Genomic DNA, 21,166 nt, shown 5'->3' with positions numbered 1-21,166 from the left:
AAAAACTCTTCCAGTACTCTCCAGTACCCTTCCATCACTGATAGGATACTGGAGAATTTTAGATTATTATATTATCATTACTATTATTATTATTATGATTATGTTATTTTCAAATGTATGTCTGGTTTATAAAACTTTAAATGGATTGGTCCCTCCTCCACTACACCATTTCATCACACTACATTTGGGCAGTCAGCATTCTCTATGAAAGCTATAACTCAATGTATTGTCCCATCTGATGATATGAGGAGCTGCAGCTCCAGCAGTACATAACTCTGGTACAGTTCATCAAATGGTAACATTTATGTTTAACAAGTAAATGTGTAGTTTGTGTAAAGCAATTTGTTAGCATTATACAGCTAGCAGATCAAAAACTACAGTATATCATTGTTTGAAGTCACCTCTCTTTTCACCTAACAAATGTAAGTCCATTATTACCTGTATTTAAGCACTCAATTCACTTAAATGCATAAACTTTCCTGATTTCAAGCTTTGGTTGTTGATTAATTTGTTGTGTTCATAGGTAGCCTACTTAGCTGAGATTAATCACCCAGAAATAATGTATAAAAATATTAAGTTTTTCAGACTCACATTGGTAATGACATTTGGCTGCGACAAGAGGTGAGGAGTAAGATCCAGTCTACAACAAAGGACTCACTGTTCTTTACAGAATTGGCTGTAGCCATATGAGCCACAGTTGAGTTGAGGGGAAGAAGTGTGTCTGGGAAGGAATGCCCAACAAATAAAGTTGATGTAAAGCCTCACATGGCACCACAACAGCTGGGAACCCTCAAAGGTATGCTGTATATCTCCTTAGACGGAATGTCATCTGAAACCAACAAATTAACACTGCGTAGAAGCATTCAAGCCAGACAGGTGATGCAGGTGTATTTGTGCACACCTGTGACGTAGCACACTTATGTATTGTATTTGATCCAATCATAGTGAATGTTCAAACTATTTTGTTGTTCATATCACAGGGCACAAATTACAATAATCATCAAACAAGACTGATTCTTAACCTGTTTTCCCCCTCTCTTTTCAAGAGTGCTTCAGTAGATGGTTGGAGGCTCAGGATATGGAGAAGACAGAGATGGAAAAGAGGGTAAAGCTGGTATGGTACTACCTGTGACAAAAAATCCAGGACCTTGTTAAAAAAGAAAAGAAAGAATGTCAGGAAAAAGTGTAGTTTTATTACTGGTTTTGATGCACATAATGAAATGAAAATGGACTCTCAAGTTAGTAAATGTTTAGTAAATTATTTTCCAGCTTCAAATCATTTGATATGTTTGTAGTGTTTTTTTTTTTACATACAATAAATTGTATACATTTTGTCACCTTTTTGGTAAGGTATATGTTCTGATCCCACGGCCCATACCGGTGTACAGGATGACTCATATCAGACCTCATGCCACTCACTCAAAGCCACAGCTCCAGCTAAAACCATCTGCTCATGAGTTTAAACCAGTGAGAAATGTATCAGCTGACAAAGACTCAGTTACAGAGCAAGAAGCAGCTCACATGCCAGAACAGTCACAAACACCACCAGATTAACACAGTGTGAAGGAGACAGAAGTACCTCAGGAAGTTCAGCAGAGGGGGAGCCTGATCTGGAGCCACCCAATGAACAAACTGTAAGGAGATCCTCACGTGTGCCACGACCCAGGAGAATGTTCACTTATAACAGTTTAGATCAACCCTCATATCAGCCATTGATTCCTGGAGACAACGTTGTGTTCCAGTGTGTACCTTATCCTATGTCAAGCACTGGGATGCCAAGTCTCGTCCTACTGGACACCAACTATGTGCCAAGGCCAGTAGTCTGGACTTGCACATAGTTACAACTTGATGTATGAGAGCCAAGATACTTAACAAACTAGACTAATGATTTCTCCTGAATTAAATGTGTGACTGTGAGTTAACTTGTTATTGTAGCTCTAGATGTCAGGAGACATCTTTAAAAAGTAGGGGAGAGTGTAGAGGGAGGGGAAAAAGCCTCTTATTAGAAGTTACAAGAAACTAACACCCCCCTTATTTTTTTATGTCATGACATTTAAAAACACATATAATTAGTTACTTCCTAAATTAGACTCCCAAACATTACATATTGTTGTTATTCCATTTTGTGACCATAGGTGGCACTATGATACCAGGTTCAGTAAGAAACCTGTAACTCAAGCCCATGTTACTCCACAGGAGCCAAGTACCCCTGACTGCAGACCAGAGACACAATAAAGTGGCGCTTGAAGTAGTCGCACACTGCTGAAACCGTGTTTGGTGCTTACTGCTCCACTGGTATGTAAAATAATGTGAAAAACAACTTAAAATTGGTCAGCATACTGCCTAGACGTTGGAAGAACATTTGGTCACATGTTGAGTTTTAAAAGTGTTCAAACACCGGGTTTGGACCAAGTTTATGCATATGTTGCTCTAGATAATGCAGGTTCATATAACTGACAGATTTGTGTCAGGGAAAGATGAAATACATCTAGGCATGTTGCTATGGTAATGTCATGTTTTTGTTGATTATTTCAATGCATTTCAGTTAGTTTGATCATTTATATGTATTTATCAATGCAGCCACAGTATGTGCTTTCACTGTTTTATTATTTATATGTATTTGTGGTTAATAAGGTCATTAATTAGCCAGTTGAATGTAAAATAAGATAATTAATAAGATAAATAAAACACAAGACAACACAAGGACTAGACAGTATAAATATATATGGAGTTAAAACAGATACAGACATGTGTTCCAATGTTTCCAAAAACAAGTATTTTGTGTCACTTTGTGTAGGCTGAGCTAATGCCATCATAACTTCATTTTTTGATTCATTTAACCAAACCATGATTCTGTACATTAATGCATTAAAGTTAGGGACATTGTTAAAACAATCATGTGACTAGCACTCATCTATCTTGGAAGTTTAAGCAGAATTATAAATTCATCATTGAATGCAACCTGAAGCTTCTACGTTTTTGCTTTGCTGTAATTGGACCAAAGATGGGCTGTATAGAGTGGAGTACAATATGCTTTAAAAAGAGCTGTCTTTACATCATCTGTTCAACTTGTATGCCAGCATGTTTGTACATACATTTTGTAACATTGACGCTGCACATCATTATCATTATCATCATCATCATCATCATCATCATCATCATCATCATCATCATCATCATCATACAGGTCAGCCCTGATGATGTGCTCTCTACATTTAATGTGATGTTTCTTAATTCTTAAAAATAAACATATCCAGTTTGTAACATTATGCTAGCTATGCCAGCTTGTTTATTGTTCACTTCATTTCTTCACCACCTTCGTAAGAAGGAAAAGATTTTTTTACTTAATTGGTTGTTCGATTAGCCAAATAATAAATCAATAAATCATAATAATTAATAAATCAATACATTTCTGAATCAGTCAAATATCTAAAGTTCATGGCTCTACGGTTCAATAGATCCCCTGTATCACTTCAAAGAATAGACATACACCATTGATTGAGTTTTATGGATTTTATTAACTACACACTACTAATAAATGATGTATAAATAAATGTAATGATACAATACAATATGAATTCAAGAGGTTACTCGATATAGCGACATGAATGAAAGATGATGGTGAATGATGAATTTAAATGAAGGATATGTAATTATGTGGAAACTAAGAAAACTTGTAAGTTTTACTGAGTCTCTGCTCAAAAAGTTCTCTCAGGTTGATGAAAGATGGAGGAAAACTAGTTCACTGTTTAATAACTTACTGGAGAGGTCTCAGCGTTGGCGTCGAAATCATCAAAAATGTCAAAAACAGCTGAATGCAAAACTTAATGACGTGTTTATTTAAAGGGCCTTTTCTCTGGACGTTGATGGTGAAAGTTACAATATTACAAAACTTAAGAAAACTTAGATAAAGAATCTTTTCCCACTGTGTGTGTTGTAATGTGTCTATTCAAACTGGTAACAAATCTGAACTTTTCCCCACAAGTTTTGCAATTGTACAGCTTCTCACCTGTATGGAGAGTCATGTGTCGTTTTAAATTGCTCCTCTCAGAGAATCTTTTCCCACAGGTATCACATGGGTACGGCTTCTCACCTGTATGGATTCTCATGTGTGCTTTTAAGTTGCTTATATTAGAGAACATTTTCTCACAGGTGTTACATGTATATGGCTTTTCACCAGTATGGAGTCTGAGATGTCTGCACAAAATGGACTTGAGCACAAATGATTTCCCACAAGTATTGCATTTGTACGGCTTCTCACCTGCATGGAGTCTCATGTGCAATTTTAATGCGCCCGGCTGAGAGAATCTTTTCTCACAAGTGTCACATGGGTACGGCTTCTCACCTGTATGGACTCTCATGTGCAATTTTAATGAGCACAGCTGAGAGAATCTTTTCTCACAGGTATCACATGGGTACGGCTTCTCACCTGTGTGTGTTCTCATGTGCACTTTTAATGCGCTCGGCATAGAGAATCTTTTCTCACAGGTGTTACATGGATACAGCTTCTCACCTGTGTGTGTTCTCATGTGCACTTTTAAGTTGGTTATATTAGACAATATTTTCCCACAAGTGTTACATGTATACGGCTTTTCACCTGTATGGATTCTGAGATGTCTGCACAAACTGGCCTTGACCGGGAATGATTTCCCACAAGTGTCACATTCAAAACACGGTTTCTCTGTCAAAGTATTATTGTGAATCTTTAAAGTGGTAGATTTGTCAATCTGAGTTTCATCAGGACTCAAGTCCAGAGTCTGATCTTCACTTTCCTCACAAGTAGGAGTCCACATCAAGGTTTCTGTCTCCTCCTTCAGTACCGGCTGTTCTATCTCAAGACTGGTGCAGAGTTCCTCTTTAATGTCTGAAGGTTCTGGTTCCTCTTGTTCCTCTTTAATCTGTGGAGGCTCTGGTTCCTCTTGTTCCTCTTTAATCTGTGGAGGCTCTTGTTCCTCTTTAATCTGTGGAGGCTCTGGTTCCTCTTGGTCCAGGCTTGAGTTCCTCTCCTGGTCACAGAGCTGCTGGTCAGTGAGAGTCTCCTCCTCCTCACAGACATGTTGCTGTGGGAGCTCTGGAAGGACAAAGAGGAAAGACTGAAGAGAAACTCTTGTACTACTTTCTGATAAGGCATCCTTTATAAAGGCTTTACACCTCCTGTGACCGGTTAAGTTTTATGGCATATGAAACTCTGACTATAAAAATGGGGATCTATGTTTTACATGTCAGTTCTTCTGTTTGCAAGTAAAAGACTTCAATTTCATAAGTCTGCTGAAGCCTCATTTTGGCCCCAGTAAGATACCACAAGTGGTGACATTTTATGCAGTTTAATGTGTTTTTACACATGAAGCACTCAGTTGGTATCAGTATCACTTTAAGGGTACTTATAGATTGGTACTGGTATCGTAATTTTTAAAAGATACCCAGCCCTAATCATCTGGCAGATATGTTTGTGGAGAATGATATTATACTCTCCTGTAGGCCAACTGTCAACTACGGAAGTAATTCATGAAGAACTTGAATTTTAATTTAGACCTGGTTCAATGTGTCTGGATGGAGAGATATGAAATCGACTTTTTATGGTTTCATAAGAAAATTAAAGGTTTCTCTATTCTGAAAGTGGTTTAAACAGCATCTTTTGCTACAATGTCTAAGACTTTTTTCACATGTAAATGTTACAGAAATAGTATCAACCGCTAAATATCATTATTTATGTTTCCCTTAACTTTCCCCTTAACGCCCAAACAGAAACTGACTTCAGTGTCGTAGAAACCCGAGCAAATAACAAAAGCTATTCTTTTTAATCACTGAGGTGGTATATAAAGCTGACTGTTGTAGTTTATTTCATAATAATTAGAGTTTTACAGACCTGTTCTGTGTAACTTTATTTCAGGTTTCCAAACGATATCCAGCAGTCTGCGCTGACGGTTGATCTCTTCTTCGTACTCTGAGATAGTTGTTTGAAAATGTCGGAATATTTCTTCAGCAGCAGCAGTTAGTCGCTCGTTGATTAACTCTCTCAAACGCTGACCTGAAGTCATTGTTGCTTCTTTACAATAAAATATCTCCGTGTAATGCAGAGAGACTTCTTCCAAGCAAAATACACAACAGCAGACATTTACTCCAGTTCTGGTGTTACACTTTAAAGCTTCCGACTGCAGAATCATATGGTTGTGTAGTTCCGCTTGTTATGTTCTTCCGTTTTTTCTTCTTTATAGTGTTTGATGAAGTCCTGTATCCTCAGATGGGAAATAACTACTTCTTCTTGGGGATCTGGCTTCTCTGGAGAGCTGTTTCATTCAAAATCATAACCAAACTGTACACCACCTTCCCAGTAACCAGAAACCCACCATCCAAAAAGTACATCACAGATTCAGTCAACCTGCATTGCCACCCAATGGACATTGCATGCAACCCAGTCAACAGCACTGATGTTCAGTCAACATTGCGGGAGCCTTGTGTTTAATTAATCTCTGTCAACATATCAGATCTGGACTTGCATTTGATTTCTCATTGTATTTAAAGGTGCGGATGAATATGTGCATATGACTGAGTTGTTGTCCTCTACCCACCAAAGTGTCCATAAAATTCTATGTCTGTTTTTAATTCTCAATTCAGGAATGGTTACACCAATTTCAGTCTCTCTCTGGATCATCTGAGCTGTCTGTGTGAATCTGTAACTATGAACTCCACTCTTGTTGCATATGAGACATAACTTCTGATTTCTATATTTTGTTCTTATTCAGTTCCATAGCTCAACATCAGGTTCTGGGATTATCCATGATGTTACAACTAACCAAAAGACTTGATGGCACGAATTAATATTAATAATACAAATTTCCTCTGTATGCTTATATTTAAAGCCTGATGACAGATCGCCACCTGCTGGAGAAAAGCTGACATTGCTAATTTCAGCTTTTTTCTCGTCTCACCATTTTTGGAAAACAGTGATTTTCTCTGTCAGTGTCAGTGATTTTTATGCAAATGAAAATATAAATAAATACATTTTGTGTGATTGATTTGATTTCTTTCTGATCGCTTTAAACATCAGACTTTTATCAATCTCTGAAAACTGAAAGGCACAAAAAACTGCAACTCTCCTGGAAAATGATTAAGAAGGACATAAAGTTGGAGTTGGATTTCGCTGCTAAAAGACGATGTTCAGTCTTTTATCATGTATATGACAGTATAGTAGCAGTATGTCGAAGACACCCAGTCAGTCAACTCACATTAAAATATTAAAACTAGAAGATTTTCTAAAACCTCAACTGACAAATGAAATAAAGGATCTGATTTTTTTGTATAGAATTTCAAATGGTTAATACCCAGGCACAGGAGATCCATAGACAACATCTTGAAACACACAGGAGTGAGTTAGTGTTTAGATTATTTACATTACTGAGATAAAACAACATGGAAATACCAGGAATGGTTGTGGTTATTTTGGAGAGATCTCCAGTTGCAGGAAACAAAAACCAAAGTTGATTAATGTCAGACTTCACATCACATTTGAATTTATAAGTTCTGTTCTTTTATTCTTGTAACGGCTTCATAGTGCAAACTATTTACAGTGTCCACCCAAAGTGATTCAACTCTTCACATTTTCCATTCAATAATCCAGACTTAACAGAGTTGATGCAAATTCTTCCCTCAGTGAGTGTAATTTCTAGATCTTCTCCAGATATGTCTACTACGTTCAAGTATCTCCTGGCAGCGTCCAGCACCATCTTGATTCTTTCCAACTTGCCCTTATACTGCAACAGCACAATTTATGATCATACCAGGTCTTTTGCTCTCCCACCATCTCCACATTACCTACAACCATCATGATCTGGTTACAACAAGCGGAACCAAAGACACACGAGCCTGCTATCGGAAGCTTAACACTGTCACACCACACGAAACAAAGCGCGAGCTGCTTGGTACTGTGCTTGGAAGAAGTCTCTCTGCTTTACATGGAGACATTTTATTGTAAAGAAGCAGCAATGACTTCAGGTCAGCGTTTGAGAGAGTTAATCAACGAGCGACTAACTGCTGCTGCTGAAGAAATATTCCGACATTTTCAAACAACTATCTCAGAGTACGAAGAAGAGATCAACCGTCAGCGCAGACTGCTGGATATCGTTTGGAAACCTGAAATAAAGTTACACAGAACAGGTCTGTAAAACACTAATTATTATGAAATAAACTACAACAGTCAGCTTTATATACCACCGCAGTGATTAAAATGAATAGGTTTAGTTATTTGCTCGGGTTTCTATGACACTGAAGTCAGTTTCTGTTTGGGCGTTAAGGGGAAAGTTAAGGGAAACATAAATAATGATATGTAGCGGTTGATATTATTTCTGTAACATTTACATGTGAAAAAAGTCTCAGACGTTGTAGTAAAAGATGCTGTTTAAACCACTTTCACAATAGAGAAACCTTTAATTTTCTTATTAAACCATAAAAAGTCGATTTCATATCTCTCCATCCAGACACATTGAACCAGGTCTAAATCAAAATTCAAGTTCTTCATGAATTACTTCCGTAGTTGACAGTTGGCCTACAGGAGAGTATAATATCATTCTCCACAAACATATCTGCCAGATGATTAGGGCTGGGTGTATAGGGCTGCATGGCCATGTTACCTTGTTTAATGCTAGCTGCTAGTCTGACATGTACCCACTTCCTCCATTTAAAAAAGCCTTTTACGTTCTTTTTCTTGTACATATGACCAGTGTACAGTATCTCACACAGTCCCTTCAGGCAGTTGAACGTTTTTGAATCCTATTCACCATTGTAATATATTACAATTCAGGAACATGTCTTACTTATTGACTGCAGGAAACAGACTACACCACAGGTTTATTAGTGGGTTAGGTACACAGAGACTTTGCTGGCCAACCATAAAACACCAGCACAGTGGCAGTTTCATATTAAAGCCACACATTGGCATCAAAACCAATTTATTACACGTATGACATCATAAATAATGCAATTTCTCTACCCAGACACATTAGACTAGCTCTAGATTGAAGTTTAACTTCTTTATTATTACTTACTGCTTGCATACATGGAAGTAAAATGTCACTTTCCACAGTGCAACATATATAAACACATGAGGCACCACTGAAAGCCAGTAGAACATAACTAAAAACATAAATAAGGTCTTACTTACAATATGGGATAGGTGTTGTGTGTCAATTATAATATTTAGGAACTATACAGGATGATACAGAATTATACAAAATGTGTCCAAAAATTGTGTAGTCTCTATAAAGGACCATTAAGTAAGTCATTAATTAATGCTTATAAAGCCTCTATAAAGGATGTCTTATCAGAAAGTGGTACACGAGTTTCTCTTCAGTCTTTCCTCTTTGTCCTTCCAGAGCTCCCACAGCAGCATGTCTGTGAGGAGGAGGAGGAGGTTCTCACTGACCAGCAGCTCTGTGACCAGGAGAGGAACTCAAGTCTGGACCAAGAGGAACCAGAGCCTTCACAGATTAAAGAGGAACAAGAGGAACCAGAGCCTCCACAGATTAAAGAGGAACCAGAGGACCAAGAGGAACCAGAGCCTTCAGAAATTAAAGAGAACCAAGAGGAAACAGAGCCTTCAGAAATTAAAGAGGACCGAGAGGAACCGGAGCCTTCAGAAATTAAAGAGGAACAAGAGGAACCAGAGCCTCCACAGATTAAAGAGGAACAGGAGGAACCCTGCACCAGTCTGGAGAGAGAACAGCTGGTACTGAAGGAGGAGACAGAAACCTTTATGTGGACTCCTACTTGTGAGGAAAGTAAAGATCAGACTCTGGACTTGAGTCCTGATGAAACTCAGTTGGCAGCAGAGGAAGAGCAGGTTGTCAGCATGTCAGTACAAACAGTTAAAACCTCTAAGAAACCTGAACCAGACAGTGACGAGCAGCTCCTCTCTCACAACTCTCATAATCTCCAAGATCACAAAGAAGGCAAACATGAAGACTCAGGATCAACTAGAAATGCAGAATCAAAACCACAGAGGGGACATCATAGTAGAGAAATTCACAACATTGAAGACAAGTCTACCACTTTAAAGATTCAGAGTAATACTTTTACAGGGAAACAGTGTTTCAAATGTGACACTTGTGGGAAATCATTTGCACGCAAGTCCAATTTTAACAGACATCTGAGACTCCATACAGGTGAGAAGCCATACACATGTGGCACCTGTCAGAAAAGATTCTCTGAGATGAGCAGATTAAACGTGCACATGAGAACACACACAGGAGAGAAGCCGTACCCATGTAACTTTTGTGAGAAAAGATTCTCTATGGTGGGAACATTAAATCGTCATTTGAGAACACACACTGGTGAGAAGCCGTACTCCTGCAGCACCTGTGGGAGAAGATTTCGCGAAATGAAAGCAGTCAACAGACATATAAGAACACACACAGGTGAGAGGCCGTACCCATGTAACACTTGTGGGAAAAAATTCTCTCAGTTGGGCAAATTAAAAGCGCACATTAGAATCCACACAGGTGAGAAACCGCACCCATGTAACACTTGTGGGAGAAAATTCTATGTGCTCTCAGCATTAAAACGACACATGGGAATCCACACAGGTGAGAAGCCGTATCCATGTGACACTTGTGGGAAGAAATTCACTGAGCTAGGAAAATTAAAAGTGCACATGATGACACACACAGGTGAGAGACCGTATGCATGTGACACTTGTGAGAAAAGATTTCCTGAGCTATGGGCATTAAGACGACACATGAGAATCCACACAAGTGAGAAGTCGTACAATTGCAAAACTTGTGGGAGAGAGTTCAGATATACTCATCACTTGAAGATGCACATGAGAAAACACATGGAAAAAGATTCTGTCTGATGCCATATATGAAAAAACTCACAAGAATTCATTCAGATGAGAAACTACATTATTGCAGAACATCCAGGAGAGCGTTCAGACTTTGTGATGACTTTACAATCTACATGAGAAGAACCTGCTGCCACAAAGAAAAGATTCTGTTATCTGCAGGATTCAGCTGTGAATATGGATAAAACACGTATAAACGTATAATGGCAGCATGTGTCAACAAAGACAATCCATAAACAATCAAGCTGAACGTCCTGTAGGCAAATGGTTACCAACATCTTTGTAAATGAATGTAAAATATTCTGCCTGAAGAGGAGGTCATACTATTTTCATGCAAGTTGTACATTGTCAACAACACTATCAACTTTTGTTTTTCAGATATTAAAATCTTCCTTAACAACGAATGCACAACAGTGGCTATCATACTTAAAGTGGTAAATGTTATGAATCCAATAGACAAAGATCTACATCTATGAAGTTATCTTTTTTATGTTTTTTGTCCTTTACATTAAGAGAGAAACTCATTATCCATTAATATATTTGTTAAATACATTATACAATACATTAAAGCTCGGTTTCACCTTCATATATTTGGACTTGTTTTTAAGAATTTCCCAAGTGTTCAAATGTTGTTAACCAGAAAGTCCTCTTTGTAATTGTCCATGACATGTCCATAAATAATGTCCTTTTGGGAGAAGCTTTGAAGATGAGGAATCTTTGGGAATATCCATTCATGAACATCCAGCCAAATTTGGCTGTCGACTAGAGGCTTTAGAGAAAGAATGAATTATTTCCAGAATGTTGGGGACTTCTAGTAAAACAGTTGTATCATCTGCTAGCTGGCTAATAATTACTGGCCTACCAAGTACATTCAGCAACAAATGATTTTTTGACAAAGAAGCTATCTTAAAGAGAAATGGGTCAGCCCTGTTTGACTCCATGTTTGATCGTAAATCGGGGTGATATACCTCCTGGTAACGAACCTTAACCATTTTTTTAAGATATAGATTCTATAATATTTAGAAAATTTTCCCCAAAACCATAAAGCCATAAACAATGGTAAATTAAAAGGGCATTCAGTTGAATCAAATGCTTTATAAAAGTCAAGCAACAAAAAAAATCTTGTTTGAAAATGTTGGAATATTTCTTCAGCAGCAGCAGTTAGTCGCTCGTTGATTAACTCTCTCAAACGCTGACCTGAAGTCATTGTTGCTTCTTTACAATAAAATGTCTCCGTGTAATGCAGAGAGACTTCTTCCAAGTAGCTAACGTGTTAACAGCTTCAGATAGTGTGTCTTTCTTTGGTTCCGCTTGTAACCAGACCATGATGGTTGCAGGTATGTGGAGATGGTGGGAGAGCAAAAAGGTGGTACCTGGTAATGGGTTTTTACCACTTCAGGTCTTTTGACTAGACAGTCAGACAGAGATAATTAGTTTGGTTGAACAGTTGAAATAGAAAAAGCTGAAACCAGCAGTGGCAGGTTTCCTCCAGCAGGTGGTGATCTCTCCTCAGTTCAGATCATGTTAAACCTGTTGGTCATAGTTTTAGATTTAATCACAGTTTAAACATCACTGTGTTGTGTGGTGGAAATTATACATATTTGTAATGATAATAATAATAATTATAATAGTATATTAAAATAAATCAAAAAAACTGATATGGTTTGTTGTGGAAGGTCATGACAATTTAATTTAAAAAACATTTATATATTTGTGGTGGTGATTTCTTCCTTTTTTCTGGATCTGGTTTCCATAAAAACTGAAGCTTTGATTTGGAAAAAAGCAGTGAACATTATTTGCAGTTCTATCACACTTTCTAAAAATATTCTGATCATTTCCTTAAGTAAAAAAATACAATAGAACAGTGTAAAAATACTCCATTATAAGTAAAAGTACTGCGGTATTATAGTGATGTAGAATGCAGTATTACAGTGAAAGTACTGCAGTATTATGAGTGATGTAGTATGCAGTATTACAGTAAAAGTACTGCAGTATTATAGTGATGTAGAATGCAGTATTACAGTGAAAGTACTGCAGTATTATGAGTGATGTAGTATGCAGTATTACAGTAAAAGTACTGCAGTATTAGAGTGATGTAGTATGCAGTATTACAGTGAAAGTACTGCAGTATTATGAGTGATGTAGTACTGCAGTATTACAGTAAAAGTACTGCAGTATTAGAGTGATGTAGTATGCAGTATTACAGTAAAAGTACTGCAGTATTATGAGTGATGTAGTATGCAGTATTACAGTGAAAGTACTGCAGTATTATGAGTGATGTAGTACTGCAGTATTACAGTAAAAGTACTGCAGTATTAGAGTGATGTAGTATGCAGTATTACAGTAAAAGTACTGCAGTATTATGAGTGATGTAGTATGCAGTATTACAGTAAAAGCAGTGATGTATTATTATATATGACATCATTGGATTATTAATAGTGAAGCATCAGTGTTAGAGCAGCATGTTACTGTTGTAGCTGCTGGAGGTGGAGCTAGTTTATACTACTTTATATACGGTTAGCTAGTTTATACTACTTTATATACAGTTAGCTAGTTTACACTACTTTATATACAGTTAGCTAGTTTACACTACTTTATATACAGTTAGCTAGTTTACACTACTTTATATACGGTTAGCTAGTTTACACTACTTTATATACAGTTAGTTAGTTTATACTACTTTATATACAGTTAGCTAGTTTACACTACTTTATATACAGTTAGCTAGTTTATACTACTTTATATACAGTTAGCTAGTTTACACTACTTTATATACAGTTAGCTAGTTTATACTACTTTATATACGGTTAGCTAGTTTATACTACTTTATATACAATTAGCTAGTTTAGTCTGCCAAGGAACTGGACAAAGATGTAGTGCACCAGCTGTCCTCACCAGGTGGGTGGGGGTTGGGGGGTTGATGACCCTAGATGCCTTCATTGCCTCCATGGTCACACAAAGTACATTGACCTACCCTCACCTATTTGACAGGGCCACTTTCTTTGTCGCTGGAGTATACATCAGGGAGTGTATGAAGCTTAGGCAGACTGAGCTGAGACTCTGTGAGTTCACTACCATCCAGTTCAGAGAATGAACAGCAGCCTCAAAGTTAACTTGAACTGCATGCACTACATTAAGTTATACAGGAAGGGTGTGTCTCCCTCACTGTTGTCCACAGTTACAGCAATAACTGGGAGAATCTGCACATCTCCAATCCGAGAGAAACTAGAAGTCCTCACATTTCTGTCTTGCATCATCATGATAGAGAATGGGGACTTTGTCAATTTCAAGCCCTTTAAAGACTCTGGTGTAAAACATCGAACCATGCCACTGAGTCAAAGCACATCAAATCAGTAATGTTGATCGGAGTCCAACGCATCAACTCTCATCGTCCTAAGACCTTCCTATCAAGTTCGAAGCTAGAAAGTTAGGTTATGGGATAAAAATGCACAAAATGACCAGTGACTTCATCTATATTCTCTAGTAGAAAAACTTTATGTATTTATATATATTTATGCATTCAGCGAATACTTCATTTCACCAGGTTATGTTTTTATATATTCAAAAATACTAGATTTGCTCAAACAGTCTCAGATCATAGTGCATCCTGTTGTGAAGGTAATTTGGGCTCCTCAAACCTTTTCATTGGGATAATTTACTAATATTTAAGTGATGAATGCTCTTTGTTCTATGGTTCCTTAAAGAGACAGATGGGACTCATAAACTAGAGTTGAATTCTTAGCAGAGCCGGACAGTAACAGAATACATTTACTTGAGTACAGTACTTAAGTACAATTTTGAGGGATCTGTACTTTACTCGAGTATCATCTTTGGGGAGTACTCATGACTTTACTCAAGTACATTTGAGAGGCAAATATTGTACTCTTTACTCCACTACATTTCTATCCATAACCGTGAGTACCCGTTACTTCAACTAAAAAAAACAAAAAAAACCTCAATTTGTCGTTTACCTCTCAAACGTGATTGGATTGTGCAGGCACCACTGAGAGAGAAGGAAGGAAGGAGAGAGAGAGAGAGAGAGAGAGAGAGAGAGAGAGAGAGAGAGAGAGAGAGAGAGAGAGAGAGAGAGAGAGAGAAGAAAATGACTTGATTTTACTTTCAATTCCTTTTACATTAGCATTTGTCATAACTCCATCTAGGACATTTTTATACATAAATGTAAGCACTGTGGCAGTAGTAATGCAATATTTAGAAAATGTACTCTTGTACTTGTACTAAAATGTAGCTCTCGTAATCAGGGGCACCACCTTCGTAAGAAGGAAAAGATTTTTACTTAATTGGTTGTTCGATTAGCCAATTAATAAATCAATAAATCATAATAATTAATAATCAATACATTTCTGAATCAGTCAAATATCTAAAGTTCATGGCTCTACGGTTCAATAGATCCCCTGTATCACTTCAAAGAATAGACATACACCATTGATTGAGTTTTATGGATTTTATTAACTACACACTACCAATAAATGATGTATAAATAAATGTAATGATACAATACAATATGAATTCAAGAGGTTACTCGATATAGTGACGTGAATGAAAGATGATGGTGAACTATGAATTTAAATGAAGGATATGTAATTATGTGGAAACTAAGAAAACTTGTATGTTTTACTGAGTCTTACTCTTAAAGAAAATTTTAATTACTCGATCTGACATCAACCCTTGATTATTGCAATATTTGGATCCTACTTTCATCGATGGAGGGTCTCAGCTGTCCGTCCTTCAGAACCACGCGTACGCACACCAAGTGGAAGATCTCAGAGAGCGTCGCAGGTCCAGGCGGGGTGAGGATGGTCCGGGTCGGCTGGCCTTTCGTCAGACTGCCTGGCTCCGGTAGTTGTCCGCTGGCAGACTTTGTTCTTCTCGGTTATGATGAGTCGTAGGATTGACAGACGTTTGTCTGCCCAAAAAGTTCTCTCAGGTTGATGAAAGATGGAGGAAAAGTCCAATTTAACTAGTTCACTGTTTAATAACTTACTGGAGAGGTCTCAGCGTTGGCCACACGTCAAAATCATCAAAAATGTCAAAAACAGGCTGAATGCAAAACTTAATGACGTGTTTACTTAAAGGGCCTTTTCTCTGGACGTTGCTGGTGAAAGTTACAAGATTACAAAACTTAAGAAAACTTAGATAAAGAATAACTAAAGATTAAGTTAAGAATGTGTGAGGTGAAGAAAAGAAAAGATGGACAGAGCAAAACCTGAAACAACGCAAAGACCGTTTCAGATGCGTTCAGGTCAGCAAAGCCAGTTTCAGATGGGTGAAGCTGGTTTTTCTCCTGGGGAGGGCTTGCGTGTCAGCCAATCAGATTCATCACAGCTACTCTGAGGATCTAATTTCCAGCTTTTTACCATGAAACTTTTCATCATCATCATTCATTCAGTATTTAATCCTGATTATAAAATGCATACTGTAATCTATTTACACAGAACACAGGATGTATTATTCTGGCATTGATATGACATCAGCTTGATTCTTCAAGCTGCCATTCATTAAAACCTGAAGAGGATTAATATGATCAAGCATAATCACATTGTTATTCTACTTATTCCATGATAGATAATTGATTATCAACAAAATGTAAGCATAACATCAGGGCAACACTTTCTCACATTAAGTAAACATTTTCATACCAAAATTTGTGTTTATGAAAGGAGAAAGTATAATCACAGTTCTCCAAATACATATTTATCTATGATCGCTGTAATAGCCGTTAAAGTGGAGGTTTCTTTAGGTAATTGATAATCATATAAGTAATTGGTATTGTTTAAACCATACTTTTTACTAAGATGTTCTTGTTTGCTTCACAGAAGACAGGATGGCTTAACACGTGGGTCACAAGCTCATGTCTCATGAGACTAGGCAGAAGCCAGAGTCTGTCCCCCACTCCGGGTGAAAAGTTTGTTGGTCTAAAAGGTCATTTTTCATGCCTCGGGTTAAACCTCATGACAGGAAGAATGGGGGAAGAGAAGACAAACCGGCCCATTCTTACAAAGTGAATTATCCTTGCAATCGGATCAAAGCATTCCATTCAGACTGACTCTGCTCCCCCCTGTGGTTCAGCCAGAGTGTTCGCTACAGTATTTTTAGTCTTTTCAACTCTAGCATCAGACAGAATCTTTTCCCACTGTGTGTGTTCTCATGTGTCTAGTCAAATGGGTAATAAATCTGAACTTTTCCCCACAAGTTTTGCAATTGTACGGCTTCTCATCTGTATGGAGAGTCATGTGTCTTTAATTTGCTCCTCTCAGAGAATCTTTTCCCACAGGTATCACAAGGGTACGGCTTCTCACCTGTGTGTCTTCTCATGTGTGCTTTTAATAAGGACGCCGTACAGAATGTTTTCTCACAAGTGTTACATGGGTACGGCTTCTCTCCTGTATGGACTCTCATGTGCACTTTTAATGTGCTCAGCGCAGAGAATGTTTTCTCACAGGTGTTACATGGGTACGGCTTCTCACCTGTATGGAGAGTCATGTGCACTTTTAATTGTCTCCTCTCAGAAAAGCTTTTCCCACAGGTATCACATGGGTACGGCTTCTCACCTGTGTGTGTTCTCATGTGCACTTTTAAGTTGGTTATATTAGAGAACATTTTCTCACAGGTGTTACATGTATATGGCTTTTCACAAGCATGGATTCTGAGATGTGTGCACAAAGTGGACTTGAACACAAATGATTTCCCACAAGTATTGCATTTGTACGGCTTCTCACCTGCATGGACGCTCATGTGCAATTTTAATAAGCCCAGCTGAGAGAATCTTTTCTCACAAGTGTCACATGGGTACCGCTTTTCACCTGTATGGATTTTCATGTGCACTTTTAATGCGCTCGGCGTAGAGAATGTTTTCTCACAGGTGTTACATGGGTACGGCTTCTCACCTGTATGGAGAGTCATGTGTCCTTTTAATTGTCTCCTCTCAAAAAATCTTTTCCCACAGGTATCACATGGGTACGGCTTCTCACCTGTGTGTTTTCTCATGTGCACTTTTAATGCGCTCGGCGTAGAGAATCTTTTCTCACAAGTGTTACATGGGTACGGCTTCTCACCTGTATGGACCCTCATGTGCACTTTTAAGTTGTTTAGATCAGAGAATCTTTTCTCACAAGTCTTACATGGGTACGGTTTCTCACCTGTGTGTGTTCTCATGTGCACTTTTAAGTTGGTTATATTAGACAATATTTTCCCACAAGTGTTACATGTATACGGCTTTTCACCTGTATGGACTCTGAGATGTCTGCACAAACTGGCCTTGACCGGGAATGATTTCCCACAAGTGTCACATTCAAAACACGGTTTCTCTGTCAAAGTATTATTGTGAATCTTTAAAGTGGTAGATTTGTCAATCTGAGTTTCATCAGGACTCAAGTCCAGAGTCTGATCTTCACTTTCCTCACAAGTAGGAGTCCACATCAAGGTTTCTGTCTCCTCCTTCAGTACCGGCTGTTCTATCTCAAGACTGGTGCAGAGTTCCTCTTTAATGTCTGAAGGTTCTGGTTCCTCTTGTTCCTCTTTAATCTGTGGAGGCTCTGGTTCCTCTTGGTCCAGACTTGAGTTCCTCTCCTGGTCACAGAGCTGCTGGTCAGTGAGAATCTCCTCCTCCTCACAGACATGCTGCTGTGGGAGCTCTGGAAGGACAAAGAGGAAAGACTGAGGAGAAACTCTCGTACTACTTTCTGATAAGACATCGTTTATAAAGGCTTTACACCTCCTGTGACCGGTTAAGTTTTATGGCATATGAAACTCTGACTATAAAAATGGGGATCTATGTTTTACATGTCAGTTCTTCTGTTTGCAAATAAAAGACTTCAATTTCATAAGTCTGCTGAAGCCTCATTTTGGCCCCAGTAAGATACCACAAGTGGTGACATTTTATGCAGTTTCATGTGTTTTCTCACATGAAGCACTCAGTTGGTATCAGTATCACTTTAAGGGTACTTATAGATTGGTACTGGTATCGTCATTTCTAAAAAGATACCCAGCCCTAATCACCTGTCAGATATGTTTCACTGTGGAGAATGATATTATACTCTCCTGTAGGCCAACTGTCAACTACAGAAGTAATTCATGAAGAACTTGAATTTTGATTTAGATCTGGTTCAATGTGTCTGGATGGAGAGATTTGAAATCGACTTTTTTATGGTTTCATAAGCAAATTAAAGGTTTCTCTATTGTGAAAGTGGTTTAAACAGCATCTTTTGCTACAACGTCTGAGACTATTTTCACATGTAAATGTTGCAGAAATAATATCAACCACTAAATATCATTATTTATGTTTCCGTTAACTTTCTCCTTAACGCCCAAACAGAAACTGACTTCAGTTTCGTAGAAACCTGAGCAAATAACTACACCTATTATAATAAGTTTTACAGACCTGTTCTGTGTAGCTTTATTTCAGGTTTCCAAACGATATCCAGCAGTCTGCACTGACCGTTGATTTCTTCGTACTCCGAGATAGTTGTTTGAAAAACTCCCTCCGGACTGGTGCAGAGTTCCTCTTGTTCCTCTTTAATCTGTGGAGGCTCTGGTTCCTCTTGGTCCTCTTTAATCTGTGGAGGCTCTGGTTCCTCTTGGTCCTCTTTAATCTGTGGAGGCTCTGGTTCCTCTTGGTCCAGACTTGAGTTCCTCTCCTGGTCACAGAGCTGCTGGTCAGTGAGAACCTCCTCCTCCTCACAGACATGCTGCTGTGGGAGCTCTGGAAGGACAAAGAGGAAAGACTGAAGAGAAACTCTTGTACCACTTTCTGATAAGACATCCTTTATAGAGGAATAATAATTAATGAATTACTTAATGCTCAATAAATATTTACTAATACTTTATAAATCATTAACATTAACACAAAGACCCTTTATGAATGATTTATTATTGTTGATGATTATGAATCATTAATAAAGTGTTCACTGACTATCTGATTCGTCATCAGGATTAAAAGTCATTAAGAAATAGTGAATGTTTCACATCTAAATCATCATCATCATCATCATCATCATCATCATCATCGTAGGATGGACAAAAAGCACAGAGGACATATCTCTCTAAAGAATTAGATCAAGTAAATGTTATGTTGGTTTACAAAAAAGGGATTTTTCACAACTGGGCAACTCAAAATCATGATTTATAAAGTAGTTGTTGGAGCTATTTGTTATTTTTTGTTAAAGTTGATAATGAAATGTTAATTTATGTACATGTGGCTGTTTGTTTTGAAGAATATAGCTTAATTAATTTGATCATTATATTAGTATTAATTTAGTTAGTTTGAGTACTCGTTAAAGCTTTTGTTTCAGGGCACTTGGGCAGCTTGGAGCACAGATGTGAATGTATTTAGGTAGGCAACAGGTAGAGGAGCAGCAGGCACCGGGAAGGGCATACAGATGTTTACCAGGGCAAGAGACGATATGATTACCTGGAAAAGGCACCTTTGCCTAAGATTCCTTCCCGAGGTGCCTCAGTAGCCATTTGAATTGAGTTTATTTATTTGAGGACAAATCGCCACTACAGAAGTAATGAATGATTTATTAACCATCAATTGAGCCATTAATCAATGCTCAAGCAGTTTATACACTGCGTTAAGACTTTTGCTACCAACACTTTTTACTCAAACTTAAGTTTAGAAAAAACAGAGAATCAGCCGCTGAATATCTATTCATGTTTCCCTTAACGTTCCCCTTAACTGACATCAGTGTTGTAGAAACCTGTTGTAGGGTAATGATAAGCAGCCAACAGCTCCCCCTGGTGGCACGGACTCGTTTGGTGTAACACACTTCAGTTCTGTTATGTGCACAGCCGGCGAATACACTTACTGAGAGACACAGCCGACTGTCTGTTATCTATGCACCTTCACATGTAACAAAACCCGAGCATCAACTAAACCTACATATTTTACCCAATAATTAGAGTTTTACAGACCTGTTCTGTGTAACTTTATTTCAGGTTTCCAAACGATATCCAGCAGTCTGCGCTGACGGTTGATCTCTTCTTCGTACTCTGAGATAGTTGTTTGAAAATGTCGGAATATTTCTTCAGCAGCAGCAGTTAGTCGCTCGTTGATTAACTCTCTCAAACGCTGACCTGAAGTCATTGTTGCTTCTTTACAATAAAATGTCTCCGTGTAATGGAGAGAGACTTCTTCCAAGCACAATACAAAACAACAGACGTTTACTCCAGTTCTGGTGTTACACTTTAAAGCTTCCGACTGTAGAATCATATGCTTGTTTAGTTCCGCTTGTCATGTTCTTCCTTTTTTTCTTCTTTATAGTGTTTGATGAAGTCCTGTATCCTCAGATGGGAAATAACTACTTCTTCTTGGGG

General features: G+C 38.0%; 2 protein-coding genes across 2 annotated transcripts; one reads left to right on the top strand and one right to left on the bottom strand.

The window, feature by feature from the left end:
• Positions 1–3,813: 3,813 nt before the first annotated feature.
• On the bottom strand, positions 3,814–19,251 carry LOC128366607 (zinc finger protein 569-like). The gene is made up of 6 exons (XM_053327344.1): positions 19,233–19,251; positions 17,556–18,486; positions 17,404–17,471; positions 17,152–17,319; positions 4,262–4,597; positions 3,814–4,093 (listed from the first exon to the last, which is right to left on the bottom strand). Exons 2-6 carry the CDS (start codon positions 18,269–18,271, stop codon positions 3,894–3,896), a joined length of 1,488 nt encoding a protein of 495 aa, XP_053183319.1. The 5' UTR covers positions 18,272–18,486; positions 19,233–19,251; the 3' UTR covers positions 3,814–3,893.
• Positions 9,309–10,846, top strand: LOC128366134 (zinc finger protein 501-like). The gene is made up of 2 exons (XM_053326812.1): positions 9,309–9,326; positions 9,437–10,846. Exons 1-2 carry the CDS (start codon positions 9,309–9,311, stop codon positions 10,844–10,846), a joined length of 1,428 nt encoding a protein of 475 aa, XP_053182787.1.
• Positions 19,252–21,166: the final 1,915 nt, after the last annotated feature.

This window comes from Scomber japonicus, chromosome 10 (genome assembly GCF_027409825.1).
Source record: "Scomber japonicus isolate fScoJap1 chromosome 10, fScoJap1.pri, whole genome shotgun sequence".
Lineage (NCBI taxonomy): Eukaryota > Metazoa > Chordata > Actinopteri > Scombriformes > Scombridae > Scomber > Scomber japonicus.
Note: the sequence above shows the minus strand (reverse complement) of the source record. Positions and strands in the feature narration are given on the sequence as shown.